The sequence below is a fragment of the Macaca thibetana genome, chromosome 20, assembly GCF_024542745.1.
Source record: "Macaca thibetana thibetana isolate TM-01 chromosome 20, ASM2454274v1, whole genome shotgun sequence".
NCBI classification, from domain to species: Eukaryota; Metazoa; Chordata; class Mammalia; order Primates; family Cercopithecidae; genus Macaca; species Macaca thibetana.
This window is the reverse complement of record NC_065597.1, coordinates 60129893-60150538: the sequence shown is the minus strand read 5'-3', so window position 1 is coordinate 60150538 and position 20646 is coordinate 60129893. Positions and strand designations below refer to the sequence as shown.

The 20646-nt window shown below is 49.6% G+C and overlaps 2 protein-coding genes across 2 annotated transcripts in view; one reads left to right on the top strand and one right to left on the bottom strand.

The window, feature by feature from the left end:
• The window catches only part of CEP20 (centrosomal protein 20), a 345441-nt gene that overhangs the window by 142350 nt on the left and 182445 nt on the right, over positions 1-20646 (bottom strand). The gene's annotated exons all lie outside the window — the stretch shown is intronic.
• Positions 1-20646, top strand: part of ABCC1 (ATP binding cassette subfamily C member 1) — a 197366-nt gene that overhangs the window by 63413 nt on the left and 113307 nt on the right. Inside the window, exons 4-5 of the mRNA XM_050774061.1 lie at positions 3128-3265; positions 5139-5264. Of these exons, the coding sequence (XP_050630018.1) occupies positions 3128-3265; positions 5139-5264 (264 nt within the window). The remainder of the gene's footprint in view (positions 1-3127; positions 3266-5138; positions 5265-20646) is intronic.

The window sequence follows — 20646 nt, the reverse complement described above, 5'->3', positions numbered from 1 at the left end:
ATGGCGCGATCTTGACTTGCCGCAACCTCTGCCTCCCGGGTTCAAGCGATTTTCCTGCCTCAGCCTTCTGAGTAGACGGGATTACAGGCATGCACCACCACACGTGGCTAATTTTGTATTCTTAATAGGGGTGGGATTTCACCATGTTGGCCAGGCTGGTCTCGAACTCGTGACCTCAGGTGATCCACCTTGACCCCGCAAAGTGCTGTGATTACAGGCATGAGCCATCACCCCCGGCCAATTTGTTATTTTTATGGAGACGGGGTCTCCCTATGTTGCCCAGGCTGGCCTCAAACTCTTTGTCTCAAGTGATCTTCCTGTCTGGGCCTCCTAAAGTGCTGGGATGGTGGGTGTGAGCCACCATGCCTGGCCCAGACCATGATTTTTTTTTTTTTTTTTTTTTTTGAGGCGGAGTCTCGCTCTGTCGCCTAGGCTGGAGTGCAGTGGCGCGATCTCGGCTCACTGCAAGCTCCGCCTCCCGGGTTCCCGCCATTCTCCTGCCTCAGCCTCCCGAGTAGCTGGGACTACAGGCGCCGCCACCACGCCCGGCTAATTTTTTTGTATTTTTAGTGGAGACGGGGTTTCATTGTGTTAGCCAGGATGGTCTCGATCTCCTGACCTCGTGATCCGCCAGTCTCGGCCTCCCAAAGTGCTGGGATTACAGGCTTGAGCCACCGCGCCCGGCCGACCATGATTTTTTATAACACGCATAGGTGCTGTCCACTCTCTGCCAGGAACTGTCCTAATTCCTTTATTTATTAACCCTTTTACATTGTATATTAGATAAGCAAACTGTGGTACAGAGAGGAGAAGCACTGGCCCAAGGTCACCTGGTCAGTAAGTGGTAGGGCCAGCTTCCAGTCTAGGCCCCAGTGTGTAGCCTGGCACCTGTGGGGCTCTCTCTGCTTCACGCCTGGCTCTCCTGCTGTGTTTGATTCCCCTTTGTGTCCTCCGAGCCTGGCACTGTGCCTGGCATGCAGTAAGCAACCCATAAATGTATGGAGGGAATGAGAGAGTAAAGGGCTTTGCTTTGTCCTGAATTTGGGTCTTGGGCTCAGCGTTCTGGCAGTGGGGTATTAGAGTGGATTTTTTTTTTTTTTTTTTAAATTTCACTATAATAGAGACAAGGTTTCTCCATGTTGCCCAGGCTAGTCTTAAACTCCTGGGCTCAAGTGATCCCCTCGCCTTGGCCTCCTAAAGTGGTGGGATTAAGGGCATGAGCCACTGTAACCTGGTCAGCTATTTTTGACTTGAGTAGATCGTCCTCCCTTAACTTTCCTTGTTCCTGGTCTTTTCTTTTTTCTTTGAGGCAGAGTTTCGCTCTTCTTGCCCAGGCTGGTGTGCACTCTTCTTGCCCAGGCTGGTGTGCAATGGCGCGATCTTGGCTCACTGCGACCTCGGCCTCCTGGGTTTAAGAGATTCTCCTGCCTCAGCCTCCCCAGTAACTGGGATTACAGGCACACGCCATCACGCCTGGCTAATTTTTGTATTTTTAGTAGAGACGAGGTTTCACCATGTTGGCCAGGCTGTCTCAAACTCGACCTCGGGTGATCCACATGCCTCGGCCTCCCAAAGTGGTGGGATTACAGGTGTGAGCCACTATGCCCGGCCATTCCTGGTCTTTGGATCGTTCATTTATGCCTCTGTCTGTCACCCTGGGGGTGACACGGGGGTGATAGTTGGAGGGCTGGGGCTTTTGACCCCTCAGGCGACTTTGAGCTGGGCTGGCCGAGAGGTGAACCGGCCTGTGAGATTGTCAGCCTGTCTTCGTCCACCTGAGGTCTCTGGGATGGAATGGAGGACAGCTCGCTGTGGATGCATCAGAAACGTTCTGACTACATCTCAGGGAACCAGAATATGCAGGCACTGGGAATATGGGACAGGATGCAGCCAGCACACATTTTTTTTTTTTTTTCTTTGAGATGGAGTCTCACTCTGTCACCCAGGCTGGAATGCAGTGGCGTGATCTCAGCTCACTGTAGCCTCCGCCTTCCAGGTTCAAATGATTCTCCTGCCTCAGCTTCCCAGGTAGCTGGGACTACAGGTGCACGCCACCACGCCTGGATAATTTTTGTATTTTTAGTAGAGAGTTTCACCATGTTGGTCAGGCTGGTCTCAAACTCCTGACCTCAAGTGACCTGCCCGCCTTGGCCTCCCAAAGTGCTGGGATTACAGGTATGAGCCACTGCGCCCGGCTGATTTTTTTTTTTTTTTAAATTTTTTATGCCTACTCTGTACAGAGTACAGACATTAAACAGATGATTCCTCAAAAAGGCACAAAGTGTTTAAACGTTGCAGAGTGCTGTGCGAGGGTGAAGGTGGGGAGCTTGGTTTGGTCTGGAGGATAACCGGGCTTCTCTGAGGGAGGGATGGTGGAGCTGAAGCCTGAGAATGAGCAGGTTGTTAAAAAACTGAAGGGTCTGAGGGCAGAGGACCAGTTGGGAAGAATAGCACACAAAGTCCTGGGGGTGACAAGGGAAAACTTGAGAGTTCTGTGTGGCTGGAGCAGAGATGGCCGAGGCGGAGAGCAGGGGCGATGGGGCAGAGGCTGACCCCGGGAATGTTGAGCATCAGGACAGGTGGGTTTTGTTTTTCATTCCAGGTATTCTGCCTGTTCTTTTAAATAAAGTTTTATTGGCATGAAGGCATGTCCATTCATTTACATCTTGTCTATGGCCACTTTCACACTACAGTGGCAAAGCTGAGTAATTTTGATGTAGAGTCTATGGCCCATGAAGTCCAAAATATTTATTATGTGGTCCATTAAGAAATAGTGTGGCTGGGAGCAATGGCTCACGCCTGTAATCCCAGAATCTTGGGAGGCCAAGGCAAGCGGATCACCTGAGGTCAGGAGTTTGAGACCAGCCTGGCCAACATGGTTAAACCCTGTCTTTACTAAAAATACAAAAATTAGCTAGGCATGGTGGCAGGCACCTGTAGTCCCAGCTACTTGGGAGGCTGAGGCGGGAGGGTCTCTTGAACCTGGGAGTCAGAGGTTGCAGTGAGCTGAGACTGCGCCACTGCACTCCAGCCTGGGTGACAAGAGTGAAACTCTGTCTCAAAAAAAAAAAAAAAAAAAAGAAAAGAAAAATAACCAACAACTCCTGTCGTGTGCTTCTCTCCTTAGCTGCTTGCTACCTTTTTAATTCAGCTGGAGAGGAGGAAGGGAGTTCAGTCCTCAGGGATCATGCTCACTTTCTGGCTGGTAGCCCTACTGTGTGCCCTAGCCATCCTGAGATCGAAAATTATGACTGCCTTAAAAGAGGTAAGTGGCGGTGGTCTCATTCCTCATCTTCCTTCAGTGGCCCCGGGGGGAGAGATGCTGGGTCCCTCTGGCTTGTGTAGGAGTCATGCGTTGCCATGGGAACCAGGGGATGGGTACCACAAGCACCTAGCTTCTCCCTTGGTGACTTCCCTATCCCACCAAATCCTCACCAAGTCAGCCCCAGCTTTTTTTCTAGCACCTTCTTTCCCCAGGGCCCGATTTGTCTATGTTGCTCCCAGGGGCTCCCATGGGACCTCCAAGGACAGGAGCTGTGGGCAGATGCCAGGCTGGCCCCATCAGCAGGAAACAGCAAGACAGGCGGCTCCAAATGCTGCCAGGCTGGGATGGAGCCGAGCCGGGAACGGTGTTTGCAGAGTGACTGTTCCCCCGGGGGACCCTAGGCTTGTCCTCATGTTACCTTTGTCCCATCAGTTGCTGCTCTGGCTGGAGAAGTTGTTTACATTGGCTGCCGTGAGCTGCTCCTAGGAATTTTGAGGAGTGTGCACTTTTTTTGTTGTTGTTGAGACGGAGTCTCGCTCTGTCGCCAGGCTTAAGTGGGTGATCTCGGCTCACTGCAACTTCTACCTCCTGTGTTCAAGTGATTCTCCTCCCTCAGCCTCCCGAGTAACTGGGACTACAGGCACACGCCACCACGCCCAGCTAATTTTTGTATTTTTAGTAGAGGCGGGGTTTCACCATGTTGGCCAGGATGGTCTCGATCACTTGACCTTGTGATCTGCCCACCTCGGCCTCCCAAAGTGTTGGGATTACAGGCGTGAGCCACCGCGCCCGACCTGGAGTGTGTGCTTTTAGAATAACCTGCTGTTCCTGCCATCTTGGAGCTAATTAGAGACTGGCGTGAGGCAAAGGAAGGAAAAGACGCTGAACATTTGACTATTGAGCGCCTACATATTGTCATGAGTGATGGCAGCTGATGCTGATTGAGTTCATGTTTTCAAAGTGCCTCACAGGGGGACTATGTATGTTTCACAAATATTCTTCCTGACCTCTTGCAGTGACTTGGACAGAATTTCTCAGCCTCAGCACTAATCGACATTTTAGATACAACATTCTTGGTTGTAGGGGCTATCCTGTGCTTTGTAGACATTTAGGGGTGTCCCTGGCTTCCCCTGACTGGGTGCCGTAATACTCCCAAGTTACAACAAACAAGATGTCCCCTCACACTGCCACATGTTTCCTGGGAGGCAGAATCACCCCTGGTTAAGAACCATAGGTGATTTATAGGTGGGGAAACTGAGGCACAGAGTGGTTCAATAAGTTGACAAGATCCCACAGCTAGTATGGGAGAGCCAGGCCTTGATACAGCTCCGTTTCACTCCCAAGCCCTGTCTTCCTCCCGTCAGGCAGCGGTGAGCAGTGAGACTACTTGTGATGGAACCAGCTTTCTGCCACTACATCCTGGGGGGAGCTGGGAGCCCATGGGGAGTCTGCAATGGCCCTGCAGCTGAGCGGGTGCACCTTCCATGGTGCTGTCTGCCCTCTGGGTTTCTGCCACCTGCTCTCAGAAAGTGATCTTTTTTTTTTTTTTGAGATGGAGTCTGGCTTTGTCACACAGGCTCGAGTGCAGTGGCACGACATCGGCTCACTGCAGCCTCCGCCTCCTGGGTTCAAGTGATTCTCCTGTCTCAGCCTCCTGAGTAGCTGGGATTACAGTCACCTGCCATCACGCCTGGCTAATTGTTGTATTTTTAGTAGAGACGGGCTTTCACCATGTTGACCAGGCTGGTCTCCAACTCTTGACCTCAGGTGATCCGCCTGTCTCGGCCTCCGAAAGTGCTAGGATTACAGGCGTGAGCCACTGCACACAGCCCCACAGTGTGATCTTTTTCCTCCTTCCTTCCCTACCATGCAGGACGTCCAGGTGGACCTGTTTCGTGACATGACTTTCTACGTCTACTTTTCCCTCGTACTCATTCAGCTCGTCTTGTCCTGTTTCTCAGATCGTTCACCCCTGTTCTCGGAAACCATCCACGACCCTGTAAGTGTGACCACAGACAAGTATGTGTGTCTGCGTGTGTGCATGTGTGTGTGAGTGTGAGAGAGAAACATGACACGCTACCAGCTAACATTTCTTAGATCCATCCAGGATCTCATTCCAGCCTCCCTCAACCCCTGATACAGGGAATATCGTCCCGCCTACTTTACAGATGGAAAAACTGAGGCTTAGATGTGACTAGGGGAGCTGAAGGAGAGAATCTACTTTGTTGTTGATGAACTACTGTGTCTTGCAGGCCTGTAGGTTTCTCACTTGGCATGGTGATTATGGAAAGTGTGAGCAGATAATTACAAATCAGGTATTTTTTATGAATTCTAGTTGTCCAGATCCAGATGTTCTGGAAAAGTGAGAAGTTGTGACAGGTTAGGCCTATAATCACAGGGCAGAGCTGAGGAGTTGCTGGAGTCCCCACCACTCCCTATTGTATTATACTGGCTTGCTTTCTGCACTTGTGGCAGGTGCCTGGCCCCTGAGGGATTTGAGTTTGAGACCCTTGGTCTGTTTTGTCAGTTTCAGAGAAATTCTGTAAATATGGAAACTTATCAGTGAGGAGTGTGGAGATGGCCACCCCTTCTGCTAGTAAAACAAAAGGGAACACTTTATTCTTTTCCCTTAATTTTTTTCTTTCTTCTTTTTTTGAGACAGGATTTTGCTCTGTTGTCCAGGCTGGAGTGCAGTGGTGTGATCTCGGCTTACTGTAGCCTTGACCTACTGGGCTCACGCAATCCTCCTACCTCAGCTTTCTGAATAGCTGGAATTACAGGCACGCACCACCATGCCTGGCTAATTTTTTTCTTTCTTCAACTTTTATTTTAAGTTCCAGGGTACATGTATAGGACATGCAGGTTTGTTACATAGGTAAATGTGTGCCGTGGTGATTTGCTGCACAGATCAACCCATCATCTAGGAATCAAGCCCAGGATCCATTAGCTATTCTTCGTGATGTTCTCCCGCCACCTGCTCCCCAACTTGGCTTACTTTTAATTACTTAATTAATAATTAAAGATGGGGAGATAGGGTCTTACTATGTTGTCCAGGCTGGTCTCAAACCCCTGGGCTCAATTGATCTTCTCGCCTTGGCCTCTCAAATTGCTGGGATTACATGCGTGAGTCACCACGCCTGGCCTATTCTTTATTTTTTTTTTTTTTTAACAGAGATGGGATCTTGCTGTGTTGCCCGGGCTCATGTGCAGCTTTTGATAAGAGAGATCTGGGAAGGCCTGCCCAGAAAACTGCATGTGAGCAGAGACCTACAGGAGTGAGGGAGTGGGTGGAGCAAATACCTAGAGGAAGGCGGAGGGGAGTAAGTGCGAGGGTCCTGGGGTGGGGAGGTGTGGAGGAAACAGCAGGAAAAAGCCAGAACAGCAGGAGAAGACTAAGAGACGGTGGGTGCCTGAGAGGTGGGACAGTCCCCTTGTGAGCCAGATGAGCTGTTTGGGTTTTATTGTGAGTGTGGCAGGGAGACCTTGGAGCACCTATTTAATGCTGATTCATGGCTAGTCAGCTGGTAATGGTCAGACTGCAGTGGGAGCATTTTTCACCTCTGTGGTTCTGTTGGGTTTGGCCTGAACCTCTGTGAGGGACCGAGGCTCGCCTTGTGGGTGATAAAAGGGCTTGGTGGGCATCAGTATGGAGGAGGAGGTTGACGATAACCAAGAGATTTTAGAAACCTGTGTCCCAGGCCAGGCGTGGTGGCTCACACCCGTAATCCCAGCACTTTGGGAATCTGAGGCAGGCAAATGATTTGAGTTCAGGAGTTCGAGACCAGCCTAGCCAACGTGGTGAAACGCCATCTCTGCTAAAAATAACAAAAATTAGCCAGGCGTGGTGGTGCACGCTTGTATTCCCAGCACTTTGAGAGGCCAAGGCGAGAGGATCGATTGAGCCCAGGGGTTTGAGACCAGCCTGGGCAACATAGTAAGACCCCATCTCCCCATCTTTAATTATTAATTAAGTAATTAAAAGTAAGCCAAGTTGGGGAACAGGTGGCAGGAGAGCATCAGGAAGAATAATTCAGTCGGGAGGCTGAGGCAGCAGAATCACTTGACCCTGGGAGGCGGAGGTTGCAGTGAGTGGAGAACACACCACTGTACTCCAACCTGGGTGACAGAGTGAGACTCTGTCTCAAAAAAAAAAAAAAAAAAAAAAAAATGCATGTCTACTGTATGTTCTGAGGAGTCCGTATTGGTATTTCCTTGCCCAAAGAGGAGCTGGTTTGGAGAAATGAGCAAGTGAGCACGGCTGTGTATGTGTTCCTGTGCATCTGTGTGTACCTGTGTGTATGCATGCATGTGCATGCTGGTGTGACTCTGTAGTCACAGGCATGTATATGCGTGTATGTGCTTATATGTGAATGTGTGCTTGTGTGCTTAAGTTCATGTGTGTGTCTGAGTATGTGTGTATGTGTGTCTTTGTGTTGTGTGTGCTTGCATATGTATAAAGTTCACAAAGGCAATGATCATACCTGGGTCACTTCATTTTGGATCCCTGGCTGGTGCCTGACACAGAAGAGAGGAAGGGGCTTATGAGTCAGTGGTTGTTGTGTGTATTATGTATCAGTGTGTGTGAGTGTGTGGCAGCTGAGTGTCCCCGTTTGTCAAATGTTGGGCTATTCTTTTTTTTTCTTTTTTTGAGATGGATTCTTGCTCTTGTTGCCCAGGCTGGAATGCAGTGGCACGACCTCGGCCCACTGCAACCCCGCCTCCTGGGTTCAAGCAATTCTTCTGCTTCAACCTCCTGAGTGACTGAGGTTATAGGTGCCCGCCACCACGCTCGACTAATTTATATATATATATATATATATATATATATATTTTTTTTTTTTTTTTTTAGTCGGAGTCTTACTCTGTCGCTCAGGCTGGAGTGCAGTGGCGCGATCTCAGCTCACTGCAAGTTCCGCCTCACGGGTTCACGCCGTTCTCCTGCCTCAGCCTCCCGAGTAGCTGGCACTACAGGCTCCTGCCACCACGCCTGGCTAATTTTAAAAATATTTTTAGTAGAGACGGGGTTTCACTGTGTTAGCCAGGATGGTCTCAATCTCCTGACCTCGTGATCCGCCCGCCTCGGCCTCCCAAAGTGCTGGGATTACAGGCGTGAGCCACCATGTCCAGCCAATTTTTGTATTTTTAGTAGAGATGAGGCTTCACCACCTTGGCCAGGCTGGTCTCAAACTCCTGAACTCAGGTGATCCACCAGCCTCAGCCTCCCAAAGTGTTGGGATTACACGGGTGAGCCACTGCACCTGGCCGAGCCGTTCTTTAGAACTGGGATTTATACAAAACAAATCATACCTTACCTGGATGGCCGCAGACCTTGGATTGCGGAGAGTAAACCGAGTCTGGTTGGGGCTGCCTGGCTAGCTAGTGTGGGGATCACCTGACCCATCAGGCTTCCTCTGGGAGCCTGGGAAGAACTCTCTTGCCATGGATGGTTCTGGAAGCTTTTTGAAGGAGGGACTTTCTGATTTCTGATCTCCCTTGGGAATCTGGATAAATTCTCTTTTACTTCTCCCCTGGGCGTGTGTGTAGTAGGGTGACTCACAGAGCTGACTTGGACCTTTTTTTGTGCTTTCTGCATTCCTGGGATTCTGGCAGCCTGGGCCTGGGATCTGCTCTGCCACCCTGGGTGGCATGAAGCTCTCAGCTCTGGCGGCTAAAAGGCTGCATTGTTGGGGGGCTGGGACACCCTGACTCTTCTCCCCAGTCATTGTTTTCTGTCTCTCTCTCATCTCCCCCGGCTCCCCCTGTGTCATTGCTGGTCCTCCAAGATGGTGGAAGACACTGTTGTTTGTCTCTTTGGAGTCTCGCTCTGTCGCCAAGGCTGTAGTGCAATGGCATGATCTTGGCTCTGCAGCCTCTGCCTCCCAGGTTCAAGCGATTCTCCTGCCTCAGCCTCCTGAGTAGCTGGGACTACAGGCACGTGCCACCATGCCCAGCTAGTTTTTGTATTTTTAGCAGAGATGGGGTTTCACCATGTTGGCCAGGATGGTCTTGATCTCCTAACTTCAAGTGATATGCCCACTTTGGCCTCCTAAAGTGCTGGGATTACAGGCTTGAGCCACTGTGCCCGGCCGTGGTCTGCCTCTTGTGCAGCGAGATCCAGCAGGGTGTCAAATGTGGGTGTGCAGGCTGCTGCATTTCTGACATTTGTGCACATGTCCAGGAGAGAACACTTTGATTGGCTGACACTCTCTGTCCAGGAAGCCTGAACTTCCCTTTGGGTTCCTGTTCAGGAACCCCATGGGGGTGCCATTTACCTTTTTGCAGATTAGAGTTTAGACCAGGAGTTAGCCAGTAGCCCACGGGCCGAATCTGGGCTGCTCCCCGTTTTTGTAAATAAAGTTTTATTGGAACACAGCCACTCGCATTCATCACATAGTGTCTACAGGTGCCTGGAGCTGCAACAGTAGAGTTGTGTCGTTGCCACAGAGACTGTAGCACCCACAAAGTCTAAGATACCTACCGTCTTTACAAAGGAAGTTTGTCCACCCCTGGTCTCAGCATTTCTTTAGCTCTGATGACTTGTTAACTTCCTTTTTGTCCCCTTTCCAATTTCAGGCATTCTTTCTTCCTATGCAAGGCAAGGACGGGAATCGACATTTATTAGATGCCTGCTGTGTACTAACTAGCACTATGCTAAGTTCTTTTTTTTTTTTTTTTTTGAGACGGAGTCTCTCTCTGTCGCCCAGGCTGGAGTGCAGTGGCCAGATCTCAGCTCACTGCAAGCTCCGCCTCCCGGGTTCACGCCATTCTCCTGCCTCAGCCTCCCAAGTAGCTGGGACTACAGGCGCCCGCCACCTCGCCCGGCTAGTTTTTTGTACTTTTTAGTAGAGACGGGGTTTCACCGTATTAACCAGGATGGTCTCGATCTCCTGACTTTGTGATCCGCCCGTCTCAGCCTCCCAAAGTGCTGGGATTACAGGCTTGAGCCACCGCGCCCGGCCGCTAAGTTCTTTATATGCATGTCTCACTTAACTCTCACAGCAGTCCTGGTGAACTTGGTACTATTTTTCTCATTTTACAGAAAAACTGAATCGCAGACATAAGTGCCTTGCTCGATGTGAATAGTAGAGCAGAGATTCAAACTCATGATGGGCTGTTCTGCACAATCACGTCACTTCTCTTGGTTGTAACTGCTGAACGGCAGGGTCTTGGCTAAATAATGGCTTTGTGTTAGGCTAGAAGCTTCACATGGCAGTATCCACCTTGTAACCTCAGTGCCTAAGACACAGCCTGGCACACGGTGGGCCTTTAGTGGTAATTTATTGTCGTGTTTTATGGGGAGGTGCTCAGTACATGTGGCACATTATCTTATGTCTTGCATAAGGGTGAGGTGTGCATGGGGCCTCACGGGACATCAGATTAAGCTGCTTCTCTGCCTTCACTCTGTTCTAGTATTACCAGGAAGAAAGAGGAAGGGGACTGATGTATGCACTGATGTTCTGAAGGCCTGGCATGGTGTCAAGAGCTTTATTTTCTTTTTTAAAATGTTGCCTTTTGGGTGGTTAAATATATGTAACCTGAGATTCGCCATTTTAACCATTTTAAGTGTGCAATTCAGTGATGCTAAGAGTTTTTAAAAATCTTGTTCAAGGCCAGGTGCGGTGGTTTACACCTATAAACCCAGCACTTTGGGAGGCCGAGGCAGGTGGATTACTTGAGGCCAGGAGTTAGAGACCAGTCTGACCAACATGGTGAAACCCTGTCTCTACTAAAAATACAAAAATTAGCTGGGTGTGGTATTGTGCATCTGTGATCCCCGCTATGTGGGAGGCCAAGGCAGGATAATTGCTTGAACCTGGGAGGCGGAGGTTGCAGTGAGCCGAGATTGCTCCAGTCTGGGCAACAGACTGAGACCCTGTCTCAAACAAACAACGAACAAACAAAATAACCACATAACTACCTAGCAACATAGCTTAGCAATTGAGATGGGGGCAAAGAAGGGTAGGAACCAGGTCCTGTGAGAATCAGCTAGACTCGTGGCTTTGGGCTCAGTGCTCTTCCTTTGGGGACCACAGCAGCCCCTTCTTGAAAACGGGTTGCAACTCGATTAGTTGTTGGCTGCACCTCCTCTCTCTGCCCCAGACCTGAGGCCTGTGATCTGAGGAGGAGGACAACGAGACACGCTCTTTGCTTGTCTTCCTGTCACTCTCAGGGATTGAATCACAGTGGAGCCAGGACGACAGGGAGAGTCCAGGCTTGCCGCTCTCCCATCCTCAGAGCAGCAGCAGGCCATCCATCAGCTGTTGCCTGTCCTCAGAGTGATCAACCAAGGCCCGGGGCAGCTGGGGTCAGGCGGGGCCTGGGTGGGAGCTGGTGGGGCTGGCTGCTTCAGGCCACTTCGTGCTGAGTCACTGAGTCGGCCAATCCTCCCCAGCTGGCCCTGCTCCCACTCCATGACTCAGATGTCTATTTCGGCCCTGGCTGCTCAGTGGGGCTCCTCCCATCTTCCTCCTGGCTCTGGGACTGCCAAGGCTTTTGGGAGCCCGGGCAGGGCTGATCAAGACTGCTAGGGCTCTAGCCCGTCCCCAGTCTCCTGCCTTTTATCTCACTGGCACTGAGTCTGTGGTTTAGGTTTGAGGGAGGAGGGTCTTGTAGATAAGGGGATCAGGGCCAAAGCAGATTATATATTAGGTCTCAACTGAAAACTGGGGGTCCTTGGACCAGTTGCAGCAGCTCGATATCCCCCAGCTTGCTAGAAATGCTGGGTCTCAGGCCCCATCCCAGACCTACCAAGTCAAAATCATTTTAACAAGATATCCAGGTGGTTCAGGGTTGCAAATCACTGGTTTGGAATGTTCAGTGAATGCTGCTCAACTTATTTGCGGTAAGAGGTTTTTTCATTCCTGTCTGTACAATATGTAATATTTTCCCGCCAGCATTTTACTATGAACATTTTTAAACCTACAGAAAAGTTGAAAGAATTCTACAGTGAGCAGTCATATACTTGGTACCTAGAACCACAGTTAACATTTCGCTAAACTTGCTTTGTCATATATCTGTCTAACCAGATAGCTAATCAGCGAGCCAACCAGCTAGTTTTGTTTTGGTTTTTTTTTTGTTTTTGAGGCTGGGACTCACTCTGTCTCGCAGACTAGAGTGCAGTGGTGCGATCACAACTCACTGCAGCCTCCAACTCCTGGGCTCAAATGATCCTCCCGCTTCTGCCTCCCAAGTAGCTTGAGCACTGCAGGTGCACACCACTGTGTTTGGCTGATTTTTAAATTTTATATAGGCATGAAGGGCTCCCTGTGTTGCCCGGTCTGGTCTTGAACTCTTGGCCTCAAAAAATCCTCCCACCTCAGCCTCCCAAAGTACTGGGGTTACAGGTCTGAGCCACTGAACCTAGTTTTTTTTGATACCCGAAACTTATTTTGAAATATATTAGTATTCTGTCACGCAGTCACTTCCAAGCAAATCATTAGCTGGAGTTCAATATCTGTTTACAGTTTGGAGTTTTTTGTTTAAAATTTACATACAGTGAAATTGCCAATCTCAAGTTAGCGTTTGATGAGTCTTGGTAAAGGAATACCTTAAACCCCTGTCAAGATACAGAACATTACAAAGACCCCAGGAAGTTCCCTTGTGCCCCTTCCTGATCAGTCTCCGTCCCCACCCACCAAGGCCTGATCTTAGACCGTTGATTCAAGCGTTGAAACTCCATTTTCTTTCCTTTTCTGCATCATGCTGTCAGTCATTTAATAATCAGGTGTTGTGCCAGGTGCTGAGCTAGAAAGAAACAGACCTTGACCACTGCCCTGGAGGAGAGATGGAAGGTGGGTGGCAGGCAGCTAAACCAACAACTGCAGGATGGACAGTGGGGGCTCTGAGGGAAGGAAGTGCTAGGAGTTGTAGGGGCTGGGAGAGTGGTCCCTAACTCAGCCTGGGGCTCCAGGGCTAGCATCAAGGGAGGGGAGGGGGTGCTCAAGTCTAAGGAATGAGAGGCTCCAGCCAGGTGAATATGGTTGGAGGTGGAGGGGTGGGAGGGTGCTCCTGGTAGAGCAACCGGCATATGCAAAGGTCCGGTTGAGGGAGCTTGTGGGTGTTTGGGAATCGCTTGGAATTCGGCTTGGCTAGGCTGGGTGCGGTGTGGCTCGTGCCTGTGATCCCAGCACTTTGGGAGGCTGAGGCAGGCGGATCACCTGAGACAAGGAGCTCGAGACCAACCTGGCCAACATGGTGAAACCCTGTCTCTACTGAAAATACAAAAATTAGCTGGGTGTGGTGTTGCATGTCTGTAATCCCAACTCCTCGGGAGGCTCAGGCAGGAGAATCACTTGAACCTGGGAGGCGGAGGTTGCAGTGAGCTGCGATTCCGCCACTGTACTCCAGTCTGGGCGACAGAGCAAGACTTCATCTCGAAAGAAAGAAAAAGAAAAGAATACTGCTTGGCTAGATTGAAAGGGCTAGGATATAGTGAAAAGAGAGGCAAGAGCCAGGGAGCATCAGAGATCAAGGGTGCAGTTATGTGTCACAATAAGGACGTGGAATTTTTTTTTTTTTGAGATAGAGTCTCACTCTGTCACCGAGGTTGGAGTGCGGTGGCGCCTTCTCAGCTCACTGTACCCTCCACCTCCCGGGCTCAAACGATCCTCTCACCTCAGCCTCCCGAGTAGCTGGGACCATAGTTGCGTGCCACCACGCTCAAGTACCTTTTTCTATTTTTGGTAGAGATGGGGTTTCTATATGTTACCCAGGCTGGTCTTGAACTCCTCAGCTCAAGTGATGCCCCGTCTGGCCTCCCAAGATGCTAGGATTACAGCGGTGGGTGAACTACCACGTCCAGCCAGGACTTGGAATTTTAACCCTACTGTGGTGGGAGCTGAGGAAAGGTTTTTCACCAGTGGAATGACACACTCAGGTTGGACAGGTTTTGGAATATCCTCAGACTGAAAGGAAGAGGATACACTGGACATGGGGGTGGGGTTGGTGGCACTTAAAAAGCCTTTGCAGGCACCCAGGCAGGTAGAGAGGGAGGCTGAGCCAGGATATTCACCTGTGCCCACTACAGCATCAAAAGCCAGAAAAAGGGCCAGGGCGGTGGCTCACACATGTAGTCCTGGCACTTTGGGAGGCTTAGGAGGGGAAGATTTCTTGAGGCCAAGAGTTTAAGACCAATCTGGTCAACATAGTGAGGCCCTGTCTCTTGAAACAACAACAAAAAAAACCCAGACAAGTTCATCGGCAAAGGGCATGGGAAAAGATTCCGACGTGTGCTCCAGTAGAGGAAATGGAGGTCCTGGACAGGGAGGCATTTTGCACAGTTGGTAAGCAACAGTGCAAACAAATCACCAATGTTTACATGATACTGGCAAATCTCTTATTGCTGGACATTTAGACTCCATCTAATAAGGATAACAGCTGGGTGCACTGTATTATTTAGTCCTCACAGCAGGGCAGGAAGATCAGTCTTCCTACTTCACAGACGAAGACACCGAGAGTCAGAGTGGTGATGTGTCAGGAACCCTCCCACTGGGTTCTCACGCTTGAAACACTGATTGCTGGTCCCCACCCCCACAGTTTCTGATACAGTAGGTCTGGGTGGGGCCCAGGCATCTGTGGTTCCCAGCAAGTTCCCAGGTGCCGCCGATGCTGCTGATGGAGCTGTGTTTGAGGACCACTGCTCTGAGCCGTATTGCTGTTGCACGCATTCCCTCCTGCTGGGCGCAGGGGTTGTGGGGGGCACTTTGGCAGTACAGAGCAGAGGTAACCAGCAGAAAACCCATCAGAACTAAAACCCGAGAGAGTTTCCAACAAACAGGCCAGCATGCTGGAAGAACCAGACAAGGTCCTCAGACTATCCTGCGCTCCAAGAATCAGTGCCTGGGGCTGCTGTACCTAACTGGTTCAAACCACAGCGTTTCTGGCCAGCCTATGTGGTACCAAACGTAGATGTCAATATGGTGGATGCCAAAGAACACATCACTCTGTTAGGATGAATCAGGCTTTTCCTCCCTCCGCCTTCAGTCAGGACTTCTCTGAATTGTTTTCATTTCGAATGAAGGAGGGACCAGTTGACAAGCTGCTTTCATGCTGTCTGGGACAGGAGTTGCTGTATTTCAGTGTCTGAGACTGGGAAACCCCCTGGAGGTGGCTCTGTCTTTTGTCCCTAGTGTATGACGTCAAACGATTCTCCTTGGTTTGGGTTACATGAGATGCTCCCTGGATTATGATCCAGTGTCCCATGGGTTTTTTTCCTCCTTTTTGATTGTCAATCCTTGACCTGCTTCAGAAGTTCGTTGTCTTTGTCATCAAGGCCTTCCACGTCAGATAGAGGCTGTTTCCAGGCCGGGCGCAGTGGCTCATGCCTGTAATCCCAGAACTTGGGGAGGCTGAGGTGGGTGGATCGCTTGAGGTCAGGAGTTGGAGACCAGCCTGGCCAACATGGTAAAACCCCATCTCTACTACAAATGCAAACATTAGCCGGGCATGGTGGCGTGCACCTGTAATCCCAGCTATGCGACAGGATGAGGCAGGAGAATCGCTTCAGTCTGGGAAACGGAGGCTGCAGTGAGCTGAGAATGCACCATTGCACTCCAGCCTGGGCAACAAGAGTGAAACCGTCTCAAAAAAAAAAAAGGGGCTATTTCCTTTTTTTTTTTTGGCCAGTGAAGGGGAGGACCCTGTGTTGGCCTCTGTATCTGTAACTTGAGATAATCTGAAAATCTGTGTTTATATCTATAGAAGAGAGGCTGCTTGAGGAGAAGAATTTGACAAAGCTCTTTGAGTGTGCAAATTAGAAACTGCAATGCTGGGCGCAGTGGCTCAAGCCTGTAATCCCAGCACTTTGTGAGGCCGAGGCAGGCAGATCAGTTGAGGTCAAAAGTTCGAGACCAGCCTAGCCAACATGGCGAAACCCCGTCTCTACCAAAAAATACAAAAATGAGCCGGTTGTGGTGGCACGTGCCTATAATCCCAGCTACTCATGAGGCTGAGGCAGGAGATTTGCTTGAACCTGGGAGGTGGAGGTTGAGCCGAGATCGGGCTACTGCACTCCAGCCTGGGCGACAGAGTGAGATTCAGTCTCAAAACACAAAAAACAAAAACCTCTGCAGTGTTCCGTCTGTCAGTGTCCTTGTTGCATTTGCAGGGCAGGTTTTCTACCAGTGGCTGGGGACTCAGTTTTACTGGGCTGAGGGAAGGTTAGGATTCGAGGGTCTTGTTAAGCTGGACATGGGCTGCATTTCAAGCCTCCCCTGGCCGTCTCTGTCCTGCGTGTTGATGCCAAGGCTGAAGAAGACTGGATTTGTAGACAAAAGACTGTCATTTGAGGCCTGATTTCACCCCTTAATCACTGTGTCTTAGCATGTTGTGGGGGTTGAGGTAGGCAGAGGTTAGCCAACCTTTTCTGGAAAGGGCTGACTGATAAATACTTTAGACTTTGTATCCCATACAGTGTCTGTGGCAACCCCTAACTCTGCTGTGTAGCTCAAAAGCTGCCATATTCATTTATAATATGTAAATGAATGGGTGTGACTGTTCCAATAAAACTTTATTCATAAATAGCTGGCCTGTGGGCCATAGATGCTTCTGATATATAAAGCATCTGATACAGTGGTGTATTGTGAATCCACTGGGTTTTTTCCCCCCAGACACTTCAGCTTTATTGGTGTATATTGACAAATAAAAATGGAATATGGGTTGGGTGTGGTGGTTCATGCCTGTAATCCCAGGACTTTGAGAGGCCGAGGCAGGTGGATCACTAGACCTCAGGAGTTCGAGACTAGCTCGAGCAATAGAGTGAAATCCTGTCTCTACAAAAAATACAAAAATTAGCTGGGTGTTATGGTGTGCGCCTGTAGTCCCAGCTCCTTGGGGGGCTGAGGTGGGAGGATCACTTGAACCTGGGAGGTCAAGGCTGCAATGAGCTTTGAATACACCACCGTGCTCCAGCCTGGGTTACAGAGTGAGGTCACTGCTTCTATTATTATTACTGCTGCTGCTCATATTACTCTTTCTTGAGCTGTTACTCTGTGCCAGGCACTATTCTAAGTACTTAACATGTTTGATCTCATTTAATCTTCACCACCAAGGAAGTGACCCGAGATCCCACAGCTAGGAAATGGGACAGCTGGGATTGAGCCACGCCAGCTAGCCCCGTGCTGTGCACTGCTTCACACAGAAGCTGCCCCTCCACCCCCACCGCCGCCTTTTTCCTTTGTTCCCTTGTTATTAGCCGGCCCTTCCCAGAAAAGGTTGGTAAACCTCTGCCTATCTCAACCCTGACAACATGCTGAGAACAGTGATTGAGGGGTGAAATCAGGCCTCAAATGACCTTTTGCTTTTGTGGCAGTTCTCACTGGTTGTAATTCTGATTGTAATTATATATTTATTTGCACCGTGGTTTGCTTACTGTCCATCTCCCCCAGGGCGGGGGGCTGAATGGGGCAGGGGCCTTGCTGTCTCGTTCACAGCTCAGTCCGCAGCACGTCACCCACATCCTGGCCTTATAAGCAAGTCCTGCCCAAGAAATAAATGAATCATTGACAGCCATGCCCCACCCCTTCCTGCTCTCTTTGCACCTCGGTCTTTCACAGTGGATAGGGCTTGGGCTGCAGGTGAAATGGATTTGCAATTCCCAGATAACCTACCCCACCAACTGGGAGTGGGCAGGAAGGCGTCAGCTCTTCCGGGTGAAAAACCAGCCTACAATGCAGCGTTTCTACTCAGCCTACAAAGTAAACACCATTACCTCCACGCCTTAGGTCGGAGAAATTCCGCTTTACGACACAGTCCCATGGGCCTCATGTCACTTGTCCCTCCTGGCAGTCCTGTGGGTAGGTCGAGCAAGCAGTAGGACAAATGACTCCCATTTTTCAGATGTAAAAGCTGAGGTTTGGAGGTGAAGGGACTTGCCCAAGGTCATCAGCTAGAATATAGCAGTGTTGGGATTAGAACCCAGGACTGTCCGGGTCCACGGTCTGATCTGAACTCTGCTTCGGTTGGTCTGGAATGTAGTCCATGCACCCGCTGTATCTGATGACCTTATTAAAAATCTGTGGCTGTCAGGGTCCTCCCCCTAGAGATTCTGATTTAGTTGGTCTGGGGTGGGGCCTTAGGCCCTTGCACTTCACAAACTCCTCAGGTGATTCCAGTGAACCGGAGGCCTGGGAACTTCACCCCTCTGAGACCCAGAGTGGAGCCTGATCCTTAGCCCTGGCTGTGTATTTGAATCACTGGAGGAGCTTTTTAGCCTTTTATGATGGAAACATAAAGTAGACAGCATAGGATAATGCACTACCAAGAGCTCTTTTTCTTTTTATTTATTTTTGAGATAGTGTCTCACTGTTACCCAGGCTGGAGTGTGATGGCACAATCTCAGCTCGCTGCAACCTCTGCCTCCCAGGTTCAAGCCATTCTTGCGCCTCAGCCTCTCGAGTAGCTGGGACTACAGGCACGGCCAATTTTTATATTTTTTGTAGAGACGGGGTCTTGCCATGTTGCTCAGGCTGGTCTCGAACTCCTGAACTCAAAGCAATTCTCCCATCTCAGCCTGCCAAAGTGCTGAGATTACACATGTGAGCCACTGCGCCCAGCTGCCATGAGCTCTTTACCATGCATTGCATAGGTGAACATTTTAGTATGTATCTCCGAAGGACATGGATTTTTTTGTTGTTTATTTTTAATGACTTTTCATTTCGCAGTAGTTTGGCTCTCAAACAGTTACAAAAATAGCAGAGTTCCTGATGTCCATTGTTCAACTTTCTCTAATGATAACATCTAAAAGATAAAGATTTTTAAAACTAACTGTTGGGCTGCATGTGATGGCTCATGCCTGTTATTCCAGCTCTTTGGGAAGCTGAGGCAGGAAGATCACTTCAGCCCAGGAGTTTGAGACCAGCCTGATCAATAAAGCCAGACCTTGTCTTGACAAAAAACATATATATGTGATCTTTAATAATAATTAATATCAAATACTCTAGTAATCCATTGTGGTTGCACAGTGGTTCATTCTTATATGATTATTCATGTTTTAGCTGGGAATTTTTTTTTTTTTTTGAGATGGAGTCTCGCTCTGTCGCCCAGGCTGGAGTGCAGTGGCCAGATCTCAGCTCACTGCAAGCTCCGCCTCCCGGGTTTATGCCATTCTCCTGCCTCAGCCTCCCGAATAGCTGGGACTACAGGCGCCCGCCGCCTCGCCCGGCTAATTTTTTTGTATTTTTTTAGTAGAGACGGGGTTTCACCGTGTTAGCCAGGATGGTCTCCATCTCCTGACCTCGTGATCCGCCCGTCTTGGCCTCCCAAAGTGCTGGGATTAAAGGCTTGAGCCACCGCGCCCGGCCTTGCTGGGATTTTTTTATGGAAAAGAGCTTCCCCTTCATTTTTTTGATCACTGATCACTCTGTAGTGATGGAATAAATGACTGTTTTCCTCGGGGAAGCCGCCTCTGACCCTGGTGAACCAAATGAGTACATTTGGGAAAGGTGGAGAAAATACTTGTTTTTTTCCGGTTTTTCTGTTTTTGAACAATGACCTGGTTCACTGGCAACATCAGATGTTTCTCTTTATTCCCAGCGTCAATATGAAACTTATGTATATAAACATATGTGGTAAGGCCGGGCACGGTGGCTCAAGCCTGTAATCCCACCACTTTGGGAGGCCAAGGTGGGCAGATCACTTGAGTCAGGAGTTCGAGACCAGCCTGTTCGCCAACATGATGAAACCCCATCTCTACTTAAAATACAAACATTAGCCCAGTGTGGTAGCTCACGCTTGTAATCCCAGCTACTTGGGAGGCCGAGGCAGGAGAATCACTTGAACCCAGGGGGCAGAGGTTGCAGTGAGCCAAGATCATGTCACTGGACTCCAGCCTGGGCGACAGAGCGAGACTCCATCTCAAAAAACAAAACAAAAAAACCATGCGTGATATGTTTTAGCCCGTTGTACTTACTCTTCTTGTCAAAGCTCAAATTGTCCCTGTCTTAGCCTGCATTGGCTCTTCTGCTTGGCTCTTGAAGCTTTTAACAATCCTTTTCATGCTTAGTTTCCTTGTTGTCTGGTGTAACAAGATGTTCTTGGCTTACCTTGCTTATTTCCTGCCCAGCCACTTTTCCAAGAAAAATCTGGAAGTTTGAAACAAAAAGCTTCAGTGCCCCAGTCTCACCCCACACAAACTTAATCAGAATCCCTGGTGCGGGTAAGGCCCGGATACAGTATTTTTTATATTTTTTGAATTTTTTTTTTTTTTTTGAGACAGGGTCCCTAGGCTGGAGTGCAGTGGCACGATCTCAGCTCACTGCATCCTCTGCCTTGTGGGTTCAAGCAGTTCTGCCTCAGCCTCCCGAGTAGCTGAGATTACAGGCGTGAGCCACCACATCCAGCTAATTTTTTGTATTTTTGGTAGAGACGGGGTTTCACCATATTGC